General features: G+C 55.1%; 1 protein-coding gene across 1 annotated transcript; it reads left to right on the plus strand.

Annotated features, from left to right (window-relative positions):
- The first annotated feature begins 7,876 nt into the window (after window positions 1-7,876).
- Window positions 7,877-15,345, plus strand: tbc1d20.1 (TBC1 domain family member 20). The gene is made up of 8 exons (NM_001016881.2): window positions 7,877-7,981; window positions 10,199-10,384; window positions 10,502-10,582; window positions 11,349-11,535; window positions 11,794-11,895; window positions 11,995-12,136; window positions 13,318-13,505; window positions 14,466-15,345. The coding sequence occupies exons 1-8, from the start codon at window positions 7,960-7,962 to the stop codon at window positions 14,719-14,721; spliced, it is 1,164 nt and encodes a 387-aa protein (NP_001016881.1). The 5' UTR covers window positions 7,877-7,959; the 3' UTR covers window positions 14,722-15,345.
- Window positions 15,346-16,479: the final 1,134 nt, after the last annotated feature.

Here is a 16,479-nt window from a genome sequence, read left to right on the forward strand (position 1 = left end):
CCCTGCCCGTACAGCCCAGCCAAGGCAGCTAGATACTGTCTGTGTAACTGCCCCTGCCCGTACCGTACAGCCAAGGCAGCTAGATACTGTCTGTGTAACTGCCCCTGCCCGTACCGTACAGCCCAGCCAAGGCAGCTAGATACTGTCTGTGTAACTGCCCCTGCCCGTACCGTACAGCCCAGCCAAGGCAGCTAGATACTGTCTGTGTAACTGCCCCTGCCCGTACCGTACAGCCAAGGCAGCTAGATACTGTCTGTGTAACTGCCCCTGCCCGTACCGTACAGCCCAGCCAAGGCAGCTAGATACTGTCTGTGTAACTGCCCCTGCCCGTACAGCCCAGCCAAGGCAGCTAGATACTGTCTGTGTAACTGCCCCTGCCCGTACCGTACAGCCCAGCCAAGGCAGCTAGATACTGTCTGTGTAACTGCCCCTGCCCGTACCGCCAAGGCAGCTAGATACTGTCTGTGTAACTGCCCGTACCGTACAGCCAAGGCAGCTAGATACTGTCTGTGTAACTGCCCCTGCCCGTACCGTACAGCCCAGCCAAGGCAGCTAGATACTGTCTGTGTAACTGCCCCTGCCCGTACCGTACAGCCCAGCCAAGGCAGCTAGATACTGTCTGTGTAACTGCCCCTGCCCGTACCGTACAGCCCAGCCAAGGCAGCTAGATACTGTCTGTGTAACTGCCCCTGCCCGTACAGCCCAGCCAAGGCAGCTAGATACTGTCTGTGTAACTGCCCCTGCCCGTACCGTACAGCCAAGGCAGCTAGATACTGTCTGTGTAACTGCCCCTGCCCGTACCGTACAGCCAAGGCAGCTAGATACTGTCTGTGTAACTGCCCCTGCCCGTACCGTACAGCCAAGGCAGCTAGATACTGTCTGTGTAACTGCCCCTGCCCGTACCGTACAGCCCAGCCAAGGCAGCTAGATACTGTCTGTGTAACTGCCCCTGCCCGTACAGCCCAGCCAAGGCAGCTAGATACTGTCTGTGTAACTGCCCCTGCCCGTACCGTACAGCCCAGCCAAGGCAGCTAGATACTGTCTGTGTAACTGCCCCTGCCCGTACCGTACAGCCAAGGCAGCTAGATACTGTCTGTGTAACTGCCCCTGCCCGTACCGTACAGCCCAGCCAAGGCAGCTAGATACTGTCTGTGTAACTGCCCCTGCCCGTACAGCCCAGCCAAGGCAGCTAGATACTGTCTGTGTAACTGCCCCTGCCCGTACCGTACAGCCCAGCCAAGGCAGCTAGATACTGTCTGTGTAACTGTCCCTGCCCGTACAGCCCAGCCAAGGCAGCTAGATACTGTCTGTGTAACTGCCCCTGCCCGTACCGTACAGCCCAGCCAAGGCAGCTAGATACTGTCTGTGTAACTGCCCCTGCCCGTACCGTACAGCCAAGGCAGCTAGATACTGTCTGTGTAACTGCCCCTGCCCGTACCGTACAGCCCAGCCAAGGCAGCTAGATACTGTCTGTGTAACTGCCCCTGCCCGTACCGTACAGCCCAGCCAAGGCAGCTAGATACTGTCTGTGTAACTGCCCCTGCCCGTACAGCCCAGCCAAGGCAGCTAGATACTGTCTGTGTAACTGCCCCTGCCCGTACCGTACAGCCAAGGCAGCTAGATACTGTCTGTGTAACTGCCCCTGCCCGTACCGTACAGCCAAGGCAGCTAGATACTGTCTGTGTAACTGCCCCTGCCCGTACCGTACAGCCAAGGCAGCTAGATACTGTCTGTGTAACTGCCCCTGCCCGTACCGTACAGCCCAGCCAAGGCAGCTAGATACTGTCTGTGTAACTGCCCCTGCCCGTACCGTACAGCCCAGCCAAGGCAGCTAGATACTGTCTGTGTAACTGCCCCTGCCCGTACCGTACAGCCAAGGCAGCTAGATACTGTCTGTGTAACTGCCCCTGCCCGTACCGTACAGCCCAGCCAAGGCAGCTAGATACTGTCTGTGTAACTGCCCCTGCCCGTACCGTACAGCCCAGCCAAGGCAGCTAGATACTGTCTGTGTAACTGCCCCTGCCCGTACCGTACAGCCCAGCCAAGGCAGCTAGATACTGTCTGTGTAACTGCCCCTGCCCGTACAGCCCAGCCAAGGCAGCTAGATACTGTCTGTGTAACTGCCCCTGCCCGTACCGTACAGCCAAGGCAGCTAGATACTGTCTGTGTAACTGCCCCTGCCCGTACCGTACAGCCCAGCCAAGGCAGCTAGATACTGTCTGTGTAACTGCCCCTGCCCGTACCGTACAGCCCAGCCAAGGCAGCTAGATACTGTCTGTGTAACTGCCCCTGCCCGTACCGTACAGCCAAGGCAGCTAGATACTGTCTGTGTAACTGCCCCTGCCCGTACCGTACAGCCCAGCCAAGGCAGCTAGATACTGTCTGTGTAACTGCCCCTGCCCGTACAGCCCAGCCAAGGCAGCTAGATACTGTCTGTGTAACTGCCCCTGCCCGTACCGTACAGCCCAGCCAAGGCAGCTAGATACTGTCTGTGTAACTGCCCCTGCCCGTACCGCCAAGGCAGCTAGATACTGTCTGTGTAACTGCCCGTACCGTACAGCCAAGGCAGCTAGATACTGTCTGTGTAACTGCCCCTGCCCGTACCGTACAGCCCAGCCAAGGCAGCTAGATACTGTCTGTGTAACTGCCCCTGCCCGTACCGTACAGCCCAGCCAAGGCAGCTAGATACTGTCTGTGTAACTGCCCCTGCCCGTACCGTACAGCCCAGCCAAGGCAGCTAGATACTGTCTGTGTAACTGCCCCTGCCCGTACCGTACAGCCAAGGCAGCTAGATACTGTCTGTGTAACTGCCCCTGCCCGTACCGTACAGCCAAGGCAGCTAGATACTGTCTGTGTAACTGCCCCTGCCCGTACCGTACAGCCAAGGCAGCTAGATACTGTCTGTGTAACTGCCCCTGCCCGTACCGTACAGCCCAGCCAAGGCAGCTAGATACTGTCTGTGTAACTGCCCCTGCCCGTACCGTACAGCCCAGCCAAGGCAGCTAGATACTGTCTGTGTAACTGCCCCTGCCCGTACCGTACAGCCCAGCCAAGGCAGCTAGATACTGTCTGTGTAACTGCCCCTGCCCGTACCGTACAGCCCAGCCAAGGCAGCTAGATACTGTCTGTGTAACTGCCCCTGCCCGTACCGTACAGCCAAGGCAGCTAGATACTGTCTGTGTAACTGCCCCTGCCCGTACCGTACAGCCAAGGCAGCTAGATACTGTCTGTGTAACTGCCCCTGCCCGTACCGTACAGCCAAGGCAGCTAGATACTGTCTGTGTAACTGCCCCTGCCCGTACCGTACAGCCCAGCCAAGGCAGCTAGATACTGTCTGTGTAACTGCCCCTGCCCGTACAGCCCAGCCAAGGCAGCTAGATACTGTCTGTGTAACTGCCCCTGCCCGTACCGTACAGCCCAGCCAAGGCAGCTAGATACTGTCTGTGTAACTGCCCCTGCCCGTACCGTACAGCCCAGCCAAGGCAGCTAGATACTGTCTGTGTAACTGCCCCTGCCCGTACCGTACAGCCCAGCCAAGGCAGCTAGATACTGTCTGTGTAACTGCCCCTGCCCGTACAGCCCAGCCAAGGCAGCTAGATACTGTCTGTGTAACTGCCCCTGCCCGTACCGTACAGCCAAGGCAGCTAGATACTGTCTGTGTAACTGCCCCTGCCCGTACCGTACAGCCCAGCCAAGGCAGCTAGATACTGTCTGTGTAACTGCCCCTGCCCGTACCGTACAGCCCAGCCAAGGCAGCTAGATACTGTCTGTGTAACTGCCCCTGCCCGTACAGCCCAGCCAAGGCAGCTAGATACTGTCTGTGTAACTGTCCCTGCCCGTACAGCCCAGCCAAGGCAGCTAGATACTGTCTGTGTAACTGCCCCTGCCCGTACCGTACAGCCCAGCCAAGGCAGCTAGATACTGTCTGTGTAACTGCCCCTGCCCGTACCGTACAGCCAAGGCAGCTAGATACTGTCTGTGTAACTGCCCCTGCCCGTACCGTACAGCCCAGCCAAGGCAGCTAGATACTGTCTGTGTAACTGCCCCTGCCCGTACAGCCCAGCCAAGGCAGCTAGATACTGTCTGTGTAACTGCCCCTGCCCGTACAGCCCAGCCAAGGCAGCTAGATACTGTCTGTGTAACTGCCCCTGCCCGTACCGTACAGCCCAGCCAAGGCAGCTAGATACTGTCTGTGTAACTGCCCCTGCCCGTACCGTACAGCCAAGGCAGCTAGATACTGTCTGTGTAACTGCCCCTGCCCGTACCGTACAGCCCAGCCAAGGCAGCTAGATACTGTCTGTGTAACTGCCCCTGCCCGTACAGCCCAGCCAAGGCAGCTAGATACTGTCTGTGTAACTGCCCCTGCCCGTACCGTACAGCCCAGCCAAGGCAGCTAGATACTGTCTGTGTAACTGTCCCTGCCCGTACAGCCCAGCCAAGGCAGCTAGATACTGTCTGTGTAACTGCCCCTGCCCGTACCGTACAGCCCAGCCAAGGCAGCTAGATACTGTCTGTGTAACTGCCCCTGCCCGTACCGTACAGCCAAGGCAGCTAGATACTGTCTGTGTAACTGCCCCTGCCCGTACCGTACAGCCCAGCCAAGGCAGCTAGATACTGTCTGTGTAACTGCCCCTGCCCGTACCGTACAGCCCAGCCAAGGCAGCTAGATACTGTCTGTGTAACTGCCCCTGCCCGTACAGCCCAGCCAAGGCAGCTAGATACTGTCTGTGTAACTGCCCCTGCCCGTACCGTACAGCCAAGGCAGCTAGATACTGTCTGTGTAACTGCCCCTGCCCGTACCGTACAGCCAAGGCAGCTAGATACTGTCTGTGTAACTGCCCCTGCCCGTACCGTACAGCCAAGGCAGCTAGATACTGTCTGTGTAACTGCCCCTGCCCGTACCGTACAGCCCAGCCAAGGCAGCTAGATACTGTCTGTGTAACTGCCCCTGCCCGTACCGTACAGCCCAGCCAAGGCAGCTAGATACTGTCTGTGTAACTGCCCCTGCCCGTACCGTACAGCCAAGGCAGCTAGATACTGTCTGTGTAACTGCCCCTGCCCGTACCGTACAGCCCAGCCAAGGCAGCTAGATACTGTCTGTGTAACTGCCCCTGCCCGTACCGTACAGCCCAGCCAAGGCAGCTAGATACTGTCTGTGTAACTGCCCCTGCCCGTACCGTACAGCCCAGCCAAGGCAGCTAGATACTGTCTGTGTAACTGCCCCTGCCCGTACAGCCCAGCCAAGGCAGCTAGATACTGTCTGTGTAACTGCCCCTGCCCGTACCGTACAGCCAAGGCAGCTAGATACTGTCTGTGTAACTGCCCCTGCCCGTACCGTACAGCCCAGCCAAGGCAGCTAGATACTGTCTGTGTAACTGCCCCTGCCCGTACCGTACAGCCCAGCCAAGGCAGCTAGATACTGTCTGTGTAACTGCCCCTGCCCGTACCGTACAGCCAAGGCAGCTAGATACTGTCTGTGTAACTGCCCCTGCCCGTACCGTACAGCCCAGCCAAGGCAGCTAGATACTGTCTGTGTAACTGCCCCTGCCCGTACAGCCCAGCCAAGGCAGCTAGATACTGTCTGTGTAACTGCCCCTGCCCGTACCGTACAGCCCAGCCAAGGCAGCTAGATACTGTCTGTGTAACTGCCCCTGCCCGTACCGCCAAGGCAGCTAGATACTGTCTGTGTAACTGCCCGTACCGTACAGCCAAGGCAGCTAGATACTGTCTGTGTAACTGCCCCTGCCCGTACCGTACAGCCCAGCCAAGGCAGCTAGATACTGTCTGTGTAACTGCCCCTGCCCGTACCGTACAGCCCAGCCAAGGCAGCTAGATACTGTCTGTGTAACTGCCCCTGCCCGTACCGTACAGCCCAGCCAAGGCAGCTAGATACTGTCTGTGTAACTGCCCCTGCCCGTACCGTACAGCCAAGGCAGCTAGATACTGTCTGTGTAACTGCCCCTGCCCGTACCGTACAGCCAAGGCAGCTAGATACTGTCTGTGTAACTGCCCCTGCCCGTACCGTACAGCCAAGGCAGCTAGATACTGTCTGTGTAACTGCCCCTGCCCGTACCGTACAGCCCAGCCAAGGCAGCTAGATACTGTCTGTGTAACTGCCCCTGCCCGTACCGTACAGCCCAGCCAAGGCAGCTAGATACTGTCTGTGTAACTGCCCCTGCCCGTACCGTACAGCCCAGCCAAGGCAGCTAGATACTGTCTGTGTAACTGCCCCTGCCCGTACCGTACAGCCCAGCCAAGGCAGCTAGATACTGTCTGTGTAACTGCCCCTGCCCGTACCGTACAGCCAAGGCAGCTAGATACTGTCTGTGTAACTGCCCCTGCCCGTACCGTACAGCCAAGGCAGCTAGATACTGTCTGTGTAACTGCCCCTGCCCGTACCGTACAGCCAAGGCAGCTAGATACTGTCTGTGTAACTGCCCCTGCCCGTACCGTACAGCCCAGCCAAGGCAGCTAGATACTGTCTGTGTAACTGCCCCTGCCCGTACAGCCCAGCCAAGGCAGCTAGATACTGTCTGTGTAACTGCCCCTGCCCGTACCGTACAGCCCAGCCAAGGCAGCTAGATACTGTCTGTGTAACTGCCCCTGCCCGTACCGTACAGCCCAGCCAAGGCAGCTAGATACTGTCTGTGTAACTGCCCCTGCCCGTACCGTACAGCCCAGCCAAGGCAGCTAGATACTGTCTGTGTAACTGCCCCTGCCCGTACAGCCCAGCCAAGGCAGCTAGATACTGTCTGTGTAACTGCCCCTGCCCGTACCGTACAGCCAAGGCAGCTAGATACTGTCTGTGTAACTGCCCCTGCCCGTACCGTACAGCCCAGCCAAGGCAGCTAGATACTGTCTGTGTAACTGCCCCTGCCCGTACCGTACAGCCCAGCCAAGGCAGCTAGATACTGTCTGTGTAACTGCCCCTGCCCGTACAGCCCAGCCAAGGCAGCTAGATACTGTCTGTGTAACTGTCCCTGCCCGTACAGCCCAGCCAAGGCAGCTAGATACTGTCTGTGTAACTGCCCCTGCCCGTACCGTACAGCCCAGCCAAGGCAGCTAGATACTGTCTGTGTAACTGCCCCTGCCCGTACCGTACAGCCAAGGCAGCTAGATACTGTCTGTGTAACTGCCCCTGCCCGTACCGTACAGCCAAGGCAGCTAGATACTGTCTGTGTAACTGCCCCTGCCCGTACCGTACAGCCCAGCCAAGGCAGCTAGATACTGTCTGTGTAACTGCCCCTGCCCGTACCGTACAGCCCAGCCAAGGCAGCTAGATACTGTCTGTGTAACTGCCCCTGCCCGTACCGTACAGCCAAGGCAGCTAGATACTGTCTGTGTAACTGCCCCTGCCCGTACCGTACAGCCCAGCCAAGGCAGCTAGATACTGTCTGTGTAACTGCCCCTGCCCGTACCGTACAGCCCAGCCAAGGCAGCTAGATACTGTCTGTGTAACTGCCCCTGCCCGTACCGTACAGCCCAGCCAAGGCAGCTAGATACTGTCTGTGTAACTGCCCCTGCCCGTACCGCCAAGGCAGCTAGATACTGTCTGTGTAACTGCCCCTGCCCGTACCGCCAAGGCAGCTAGATACTGTCTGTGTAACTGCCCCTGCCCGTACCGTACAGCCCAGCCAAGGCAGCTAGATACTGTCTGTGTAACTGCCCCTGCCCGTACCGTACAGCCCAGCCAAGGCAGCTAGATACTGTCTGTGTAACTGCCACTGGAGGGACCATTCAGAGAAGCACGGAGCCGCTCTATAGACCAGCGCTATCCGCTTAGGCCACACCCCTGTTGCCGGATTGGCTGAGATATTGGACCCGCCTTCCGTATGTCTCGAAGTCACATGGACCCCCTGACGCTGCTAATGTGACGTCATGCGCCCTCAGGGCGGAAGTGAGTTGGTGATGAGTTCCCACTAACTGGGTGTCTGTCCTCCCCCGTACCCCCTCCGGGCCATGTCTGTCAGGGGGGCCCACGGTACGCACCGAAGTTGGGCTAACGGGGGGCTGTGTTGGGTTACACTGGGGTAAGGGGCAACGTGGGTGATATATGGGGATACGGGGGAAAGGTAGTGGGACATATGGGGTTACTAGGGGGGGAGGTAGTGAGACTTATGGGGTTACTAGGGGGGAAGGTAGTGAGACTTATGGGGTTACTAGGGGGGAAGGTAGTGAGACTTATGGGGTTACTAGGGGGGAAGGTAGTGAGACTTATGGGGTTACTAGGGGGGAAGGTAGTGGGACATATGGGGTTACTAGGGGGGAGGTAGTGAGACTTATGGGGTTACTAGGGGGGAAGGTAGTGAGACTTATGGGGTTACTAGGGGGGAAGGTAGTGAGACTTATGGGGTTACTAGGGGGGAAGGTAGTGAGACTTATGGGGTTACTAGGGGGGAAGGTAGTGGGACATATGGGGTTACTAGGGGGGAAGGTAGTGGGACATATGGGGTTACTAGGGGGGAAGGTAGTGAGACTTATGGGGTTACTAGGGGGGAAGGTAGTGAGACTTATGGGGTTACTAGGGGGGAAGGTAGTGAGACTTATGGGGTTACTAGGGGGGAAGGTAGTGGGACATATGGGGTTACTAGGGGGGAAGGTAGTGAGACTTATGGGGTTACTAGGGGGGAAGGTAGTGGGACATATGGGGTTACTAGGGGGGAAGGTAGTGAGACTTATGGGGTTACTAGGGGGGAAGGTAGTGAGACTTATGGGGTTACTAGGGGGGAAGGTAGTGGGACATATGGGGTTACTAGAGGGGAAGGTAGTGAGACTTATGGGGTTACTAGGGGGGAAGGTAGTGAGACTTATGGGGTTACTAGGGGGGAAGGTAGTGAGACTTATGGGGTTACTAGGGGGGAAAGGTAGTGAGACTTATGGGGTTACTAGGGGGGAAGGTAGTGAGACTTATGGGGTTACTAGGGGGGAAGGTAGTGAGACTTATGGGGTTACTAGGGGGGAAAGGTAGTGAGACTTATGGGGTTACTAGGGGGGAAGGTAGTGAGACTTATGGGGTTACTAGGGGGGAAGGTAGTGAGACTTATGGGGTTACTAGGGGGGAAGGTAGTGAGACTTATGGGGTTACTAGGGGGTAAGGTAGTGAGACTTATGGGGTTACTAGGGGGGAAGGTAGTGAGACTTATGGGGTTACTAGGGGGGAAGGTAGTGAGACTTATGGGGTTACTAGGGGGGAAGGTAGTGGGACATATGGGGTTACTAGGGGGGAAGGTAGTGAGACTTATGGGGTTACTAGGGGGAAGGTAGGGAGACTTATGGGGTTACTAGGGGGAAGGTAGTGAGACTCATGGGGTTACTAGGGGGGAAGGTAGTGAGACATATGGGGGTGCGGGGGAAGGTAGTGGGACATATGGGGGTATGGTGGGAGGGTAGTGGGATATATGGGGGTACGGGGGGAAGGTAGTGGGATATATGGGGGTTCAGGGGGAAGGTAGTGGGACATATGGGGGTACTGGGGGAGGGTAGTGGGATATATGGGGGTTCAGGGGGAAGGTAGTGGGACATATGGGGGTACGGGGGGAGGGTAGTGGGACATATGGGGGTATGGGGGGAGGGTAGTGGGACATGTGGGGGTTCAGGGGGAAGGTAATGGGACATATGGGGGGGTTATGGGAGGAGGGTAGTAGGACATATGGGGGGAGGGGTGTAGTGGGACATATGGGGGTACGGTAGGAGGGTAGTAGGACATATGGGGGTGTGTGGGAGGAGGGTAAAGGGATATATGGGGGGTATGGGAGGGTAGTAGGACATATAGGGGGAGGGTAGTAGGACATATAGGGGGAGGGTAGGAAGGTAGTTGAATGTATGGGGTAAATTAGTGGGATATATGGGGGTATGGGAGGAAGGTAGTGGGTTATGGGGATATTTGGGGGGGTATGGGGTAAGGAAGTGGGATATATGGGGGTATGGGAGGAAGGTAGTGAGTTATATGGGGGTATGGGAGGAAGGTAGTGAGTTATATGGGGGTATGGGGATATTTTGTGGGGTATAGGGTAAGGTAGTGGGATATATGGGGGAGTATGGGAGGAGGGTAGTGGGATATATGGGGGGGTATGGGAGGAGGGTAGTGGGACATATGGGGGAATGGGAGGGAGGTAGTGGGACATATGGGGGTATGGGAGGGGGGTCGTGGGACATATGGGAAGAAATGTTCTCTAACAACCTTTGGCCTTTGCTGCAGGGAGCGAGTTCCGGAGGCGCAGGAAACTGGGGGATATCCAGAAGGCTCTGAGCAAGGAACCCCCAGATGTAGCCGCCCTGCGCCGTATGGCAATCAGTGAAGGGGGGCTCCTTACTGACCAGATCCGGTGCCAGGTGTGGCCCAGGCTGCTGAATGTAAGTGTGGAGGAATTGCCCCCCGCTGCAGGTAGGTGGAGTCTGTATTGCAGGGCAGTACCATGTAGGATTGGGGGGGGGGGGGGGGGGGGGGGGGATTGGGTGGAACTTTGAGATGAACACAAGGCTACTTGCTGCTTCCCTACAGGGCCCGACCTGCGGCTGGGCAATAAAGACTACCAACAGGTGCTATTGGATGTCCGACGCTCCCTCCGGCGCTTCCCCCCCGGTAGGTGATGAAATACATTGGGGGTTGAGGGAGTGCCTCATTGCTTCTCAGATGTATCCCACAGTGTATCCCCCCCCCCACCAGCCCGGGCACACCCCATATTGTGCTCCCATAGGCTGGCACCTCCCAGCTTGGCTGCATTTATGGGGGAAGTGAGTCTTGCCAACAGGCACTGGGAATATTGGGGGGCTGTTGGTTATGTGTCTTTCCCAGATACCTAATGGGGTGTGGCTATGTTGTACCACATAGGGGTGAGCTCTCATTTCTGGGGGTGCAACTGGCTCTATTGTAATGTCCTTTCTGCAGAAAGGGGGCTCCTCTCTGTATCCTGTGTTAGTATGCTACAGCTTTTCCTCTTCTACACAAGTTGCGGTTGGTCTGTATTTCAAATGACCAGAATTCCTATTTGTGGGGGGAAAAGGAAAAAACCAAAATGAAGCCCAGTTTTCAAGTCTCAGAATGTCACTGTCTGCATCATACTAAGAGTTCATTTAAAGGGGAACTACCCCTTTTAGTTACTGAGCTGTAGTTGGTAGTTGTGCTTCCTCTGCCTGACATTAGGCTCCTGATACAAACGGCAGCCACTCTGTCACCTGGAGACTGGAATGGGCCAATCAGAGCAGGGGAAATGTGTCAGTGGCTGTACAGACAACAGTAAGGATATAGTGTGTTTATAATAGGGACACTCCCCCCTTAGAATGTGACCAGTGCTACTGTGGCACTATCCTGTGTATTTGGGGGCTGACTCTCCTTCCTACCCCCCCAGGGATGCCCCTCAGTGAGCGAGAAGACTTGCAGGAGCAGCTGATAGACATTATTCTGCAGGTTCTGGCCCAGAACCCCCAGTTGCACTACTATCAGGGCTACCATGATATTGTGGTCACCTTCCTGCTGGTGGTGGGGAGCCGACTGGCCACTGCTCTGGTGGATAAACTGTCCACTCATCACCTCAGGTAGGTCTCTCCCAGCACTCTCTTCCTGCCCTCAGCTGAACTGTCTCATTCTAATGTAACCCTTGCACCGCCCTCTCGTTCCCGCCACTGCCCTCTCACGCCTAGCGCCCATCGCCCCCCACTGTCAATATAAGGAATGCCTTTGCACACCCAGGTACCCCCTGACAACCCTCACTCCCCCTAGGGGCTGCAGGGGTGGTGCCCAGAGGAGGGGTATCCCTGGTACTGTGTGTGATTTTGCCCTTTCTTTCTTGACAGAGATTTTATGGATCCCACCATGGATAATACCAAGCACATCCTCAACTACCTGATGCCAATCATAGAGCTGGTGAACCCCTCACTCCATGACTTCATGCAGCGGTGAGAAACCCTTTGCCCCCCTCCCCCCCCCCAGTTAATCACTCTAAATTTGCCCTGGCACATGCCCTGTTTCATGTTCCTGCAATGTCTTTATGCTAGGGCGGAGGTGGGCACCATCTTTGCTCTGAGCTGGCTCATCACCTGGTTTGGACACGTCCTGTCTGACTTCCGACACGTAGTGAGGCTGTACGACTTCTTCCTGGCATGTCACCCACTCATGCCCATCTACTTTGCTGCTGTGGTAAGGATTGGCACCGTTCCCATATTGCCACAGATCAGCGGTGCCCAGGCTTGGCAAAGAGCTATAGAAGTAGAATTAGGAGGCTGGGCATTACCCACAGAGCAGGGGTGCCCAGGCTTGGAACAGAGCTATAGAAGTAGAATTAGGAGGCTGGGCATTACCCACAGAGCAGGGGTGCCCAGGCTTGGCACAGAGCTATAGAAGTAGAATTAGGGGGCTGGGCATTACCCACAGAGCAGGGGTGCCCAGGCTTGGCACAGAGCTATAGAAGTAGAATTAGGAGGCTGGGCATTACCCACAGAGCAGGGGTGCCCAGGCTTGGCACAGAGCTATAGAAGTAGAATTAGGGGGCTGGGCATTACCCACAGAGCAGGGGTGCCCAGGCTTGGAACAGAGCTATAGAAGTAGAATTAGGGGACTGGGCATTACCCACAGAGCAGGGGTGCCCAGGCTTAGCACAGAGCTATAGAAGTAGAATTAGGAGGCTGGGCATTACCCACAGAGCAGGGGTGCCCGGGCTTGGCACAGAGCTATAGAAGTAGAATTAGGGGGCTGGGAATTACCCACAGAGCAGGGGTGCCCAGGCTCGGCACAGAGCTATAGAAGTAGAATTAGGGGGCTGGGCATTACCCACAGAGCAGGGGTGCCCAGGCTTGGCACAGAGCTATAGAAGTAGAATTAGGGGGCTGGGCATTACCCACAGAGCAGGGGTGCCTAGGCTCGGCACAGAGCTATAGAAGTAGAATTAGGGGGCTGGGCATTACCCACAGAGCAGGGGTGCCCAGGCTTGGCACAGAGCTATAGAAGTAGAATTAGGGGGCTGGGCATTACCCACAGAGCAGGGGTGCCCAGGCTTGGCACAGAGCTATAGAAGTAGAATTAGGGGGCTGGGCATTACCCACAGAGCAGGGGTGCCCAGGCTTGGCACAGAGCTATAGAAGTAGAATTAGGGGGCTGGGCATTACCCACAGAGCAGGGGTGCCCAGGCTCGGCACAGAGCTATAGAAGTAGAATTAGGGGGCTGGGCATTACCGACAGAGCAGGGGTGCCCAGGCTTGGCACAGAGCTATAGAAGTAGAATTAGGGGGCTGGGCATTACCCACAGAGCAGGGGTGCCCAGGCTTGGCACAGAGCTATAGGCAGTGAAGGTAAAGGTGTAACGTTTGTCTCCCTCTCTGCAGATTGTGTTGCACAGGGAGGAGGAGGTGCTAGAGTGTGAGTGTGACATGGCGTCTGTGCATCACCTCCTATCCAAGATTCCCCAGGACCTTCCCTATGAGATTCTCATCAGCCGAGCGGGAGATCTCTTTGTCCAGTTCCCCCCGTCTGAGCTGTCACGGGAAGCAGCTCTGCAACATCAGGCTCAGAGGTAGGAGCTACGGCCATCTGTCAGGGCACCCTGGGATATCTATGCTACAGACTGTTTGCTGGGGAACCCTACCTGTGTATGCTACAGGCTGTTTGCTGGGGAACCCTACCTGTGTATGCTACAGGCTGTTTGCTGGGGAACCCTACCTGTGTATGCTACAGGCTGTTTGCTGGGGAACCCTACCTGTGTATGCTACAGGCTGTTTGCTGGGAAACCCTACCTGTGTATGCTACAGGCTGTTTGCTGGGGAACCCTACCTGTGTATGCTACAGACTGTTTGCTGGGAAACCCTACCTGTGTATGCTACAGACTGTTTGCTGGGAAACCCTACCTGTGTATGCTACAGGCTGTTTGCTGGGGAACCCTACCTGTGTATGCTACAGACTGTTTGCTGGGAAACCCTACCTGTGTATGCTACAGACTGTTTGCTGGGAAACCCTACCTGTGTATGCTACAGGCTGTTTGCTGGGAAACCCTACCTGTGTATGCTACAGACTGTTTGCTGGGAAACCCTACCTGTGTATGCTACAGACTGTTTGCTGGGAAACCCTACCTGTGTATGCTACAGACTGTTTGCTGGGAAACCCTACCTGTGTATGCTACAGACTGTTTGCTGGGGAACCCTACCTGTGTATGCTACAGGCTGTTTGCTGGGAAACCCTACCTGTGTATGCTACAGACTGTTTGCTGGGGAACCCTACCTGTGTATGCTACAGGCTGTTTGCTGGGGAACCCTACCTGTGTATGCTACAGGCTGTTTGCTGGGAAACCCTACCTGTGTATGCTACAGACTGTTTGCTGGGGAACCCTACCTGTGTATGCTACAGACTGTTTGCTATTACTCAGATATTGTAACTCATTGTAAAACCAGTGGCAGAAACCCCCTTTACTACACAGCAGGACAGGCACTGGGGGCAATTAAGGCAAAGTACTAATATCTCACATCTCTCTGTCTGTAAGGACTGCGGCCTCTACTTTCAAAGACTTTGAATTGGCCTCTACCCAGCAGCACCCAGACACCGTGCTGCGCCGACGCTTGCGAGACTCCGCCCATCGGGATCCTGGCACAAAGGGTGTTCTTACCAAGCCTCGTACCAACCGCTTGATGAAGCTGGCAGTCATGGGCCTGACCGTAGCTTTAGGGGCAGCTGCCTTGGCTGTTGTGAAAAGTGCACTGGACTGGGCCCCCAAATTTGAGCTGCAGATCTTTCCCTAAGTGACTACACGGGGTGGGGGTACTGTGGGGAGATGGCACCCAGCTATGCGCCAAGGAGCTGCAGAACGACCCAGAGCCGGTTCCTGCTCAGCCGTGTTATGATTCGCTGTTTGTGGAGTGCACTGGTTATTTGCCATCCGCGTGTCTGTGGGAGTTGGCAGCCAATGGTGACTGGGGGGCGGGACACGTTCTTACTTTGTATATACCTTTGTACAGATAAATGCCCAACACTGCTGCCCGTGTCTCCTCTCTTACTAAGGGCTGAGTGTGACTGTGAGCCCGCATTGGTACGAGCGGCATCATGTGACTGGGGCCTATACACTGGCAGCAACCCCCCACCCCCAGAAATCTGTTGTATGGTAGGTATGCCACTGGCTGGCACCCTGCGGAGGTATATTAATGCCACTGGCTTTAATTTACTGCTTAATTTACTCCAATCAAAATAATCATCTGCTTATTAACTAAGGTGCTGTGTCTCCCAATGGGGACTGGGTGCACCCCCTGCGCTAAGCACTAATACCTGCCATCTGCTGTTGGTGATATGATAGTACTGTACCCCAGCACCATTACATTTAGCCCCCCAGATATTTCTGACAGCAGTACCAGTACCTACAATTCACAAAAGAGAAATAGATTTATTGACATTTTTACAGTTTACAGAATGTGACTCCCCCCTCCCACCAGTCATTGCCCAAGTGCACGACAGACCCCAGTTATACCCACGCCCCAGTTATACCCACGCCACTTTACTCTCTGGGCTTTGGTGCCACTTTCTGTCCATTTTCTGTTCCTGAGCAAATAGTTCCTGGATGAAACGAGGTGGCAAATCTATCCAATCAGCACCTGCAGAAACTGTATAGAAACACATGCTGCGTCCCGCAATCTTCTGTACCAGCCCCCCCCCCCCCCCCACAGCAGGGAGGCTCTGTGCCCCTAGTAGCCCCCCATCTTATTTTATGCTTATTCACTGGGCTTCTGCCACTTACCTGCGCTTAGGGACCCACTCCCAATACACAGTCTATATACACCATATACCCCTCCCAATATACAGTCTGTATCCACTATATACCCCTCCCAATATACGGTCTATTTACACTATATACCCCTCCCAATATACAGTCTATATACACTATATACCCCTCCTGATATACAGTCTATATACAGTATATACCCCCTCCCCGTATACAGTCTATATACACCCCTCCCAATATACAGTCTGTATCCACTATATACCCCTCCCAATATACAGTCTATCCACTATATACCCCTCCCAATATACAGTCTGTATCCACTATATACCCCTCCCAATATACAGTCTGTATCCACTATATACCCCTCCTGATATACAGTCTATATACCCCTCCCGATATATAATCTATATACCCCTCCCAATACACAGTCTATATACCCCTCCCGATATACAGTCTATATACATCATATACCCCTCCCAATATACAGTCTATATACCCCTTCCAATATAGTCTATATACTATATATACACAATGTAACAATATATATATACAATATACAGTCTATATACCCCTCCCAATATAGTCTATATACTATATACACACAATGTAACAATATATATATACATACACACACAATATACAGTCGCTGGCACATAAAAGATCGCCTAACAAGATAGGGGGGCTGCCGGGGAGCAACATTGAAGGCCTGGCTCATTATGGTTATAGGGCTGCTGTACCCCTAGGCTGGTACTGTAAGTACAGTATATAAAATACAGCATTTGTAGCC

Source organism: Xenopus tropicalis, chromosome 10 (assembly GCF_000004195.4).
Source record: "Xenopus tropicalis strain Nigerian chromosome 10, UCB_Xtro_10.0, whole genome shotgun sequence".
NCBI classification, from domain to species: domain Eukaryota; kingdom Metazoa; phylum Chordata; class Amphibia; order Anura; family Pipidae; genus Xenopus; species Xenopus tropicalis.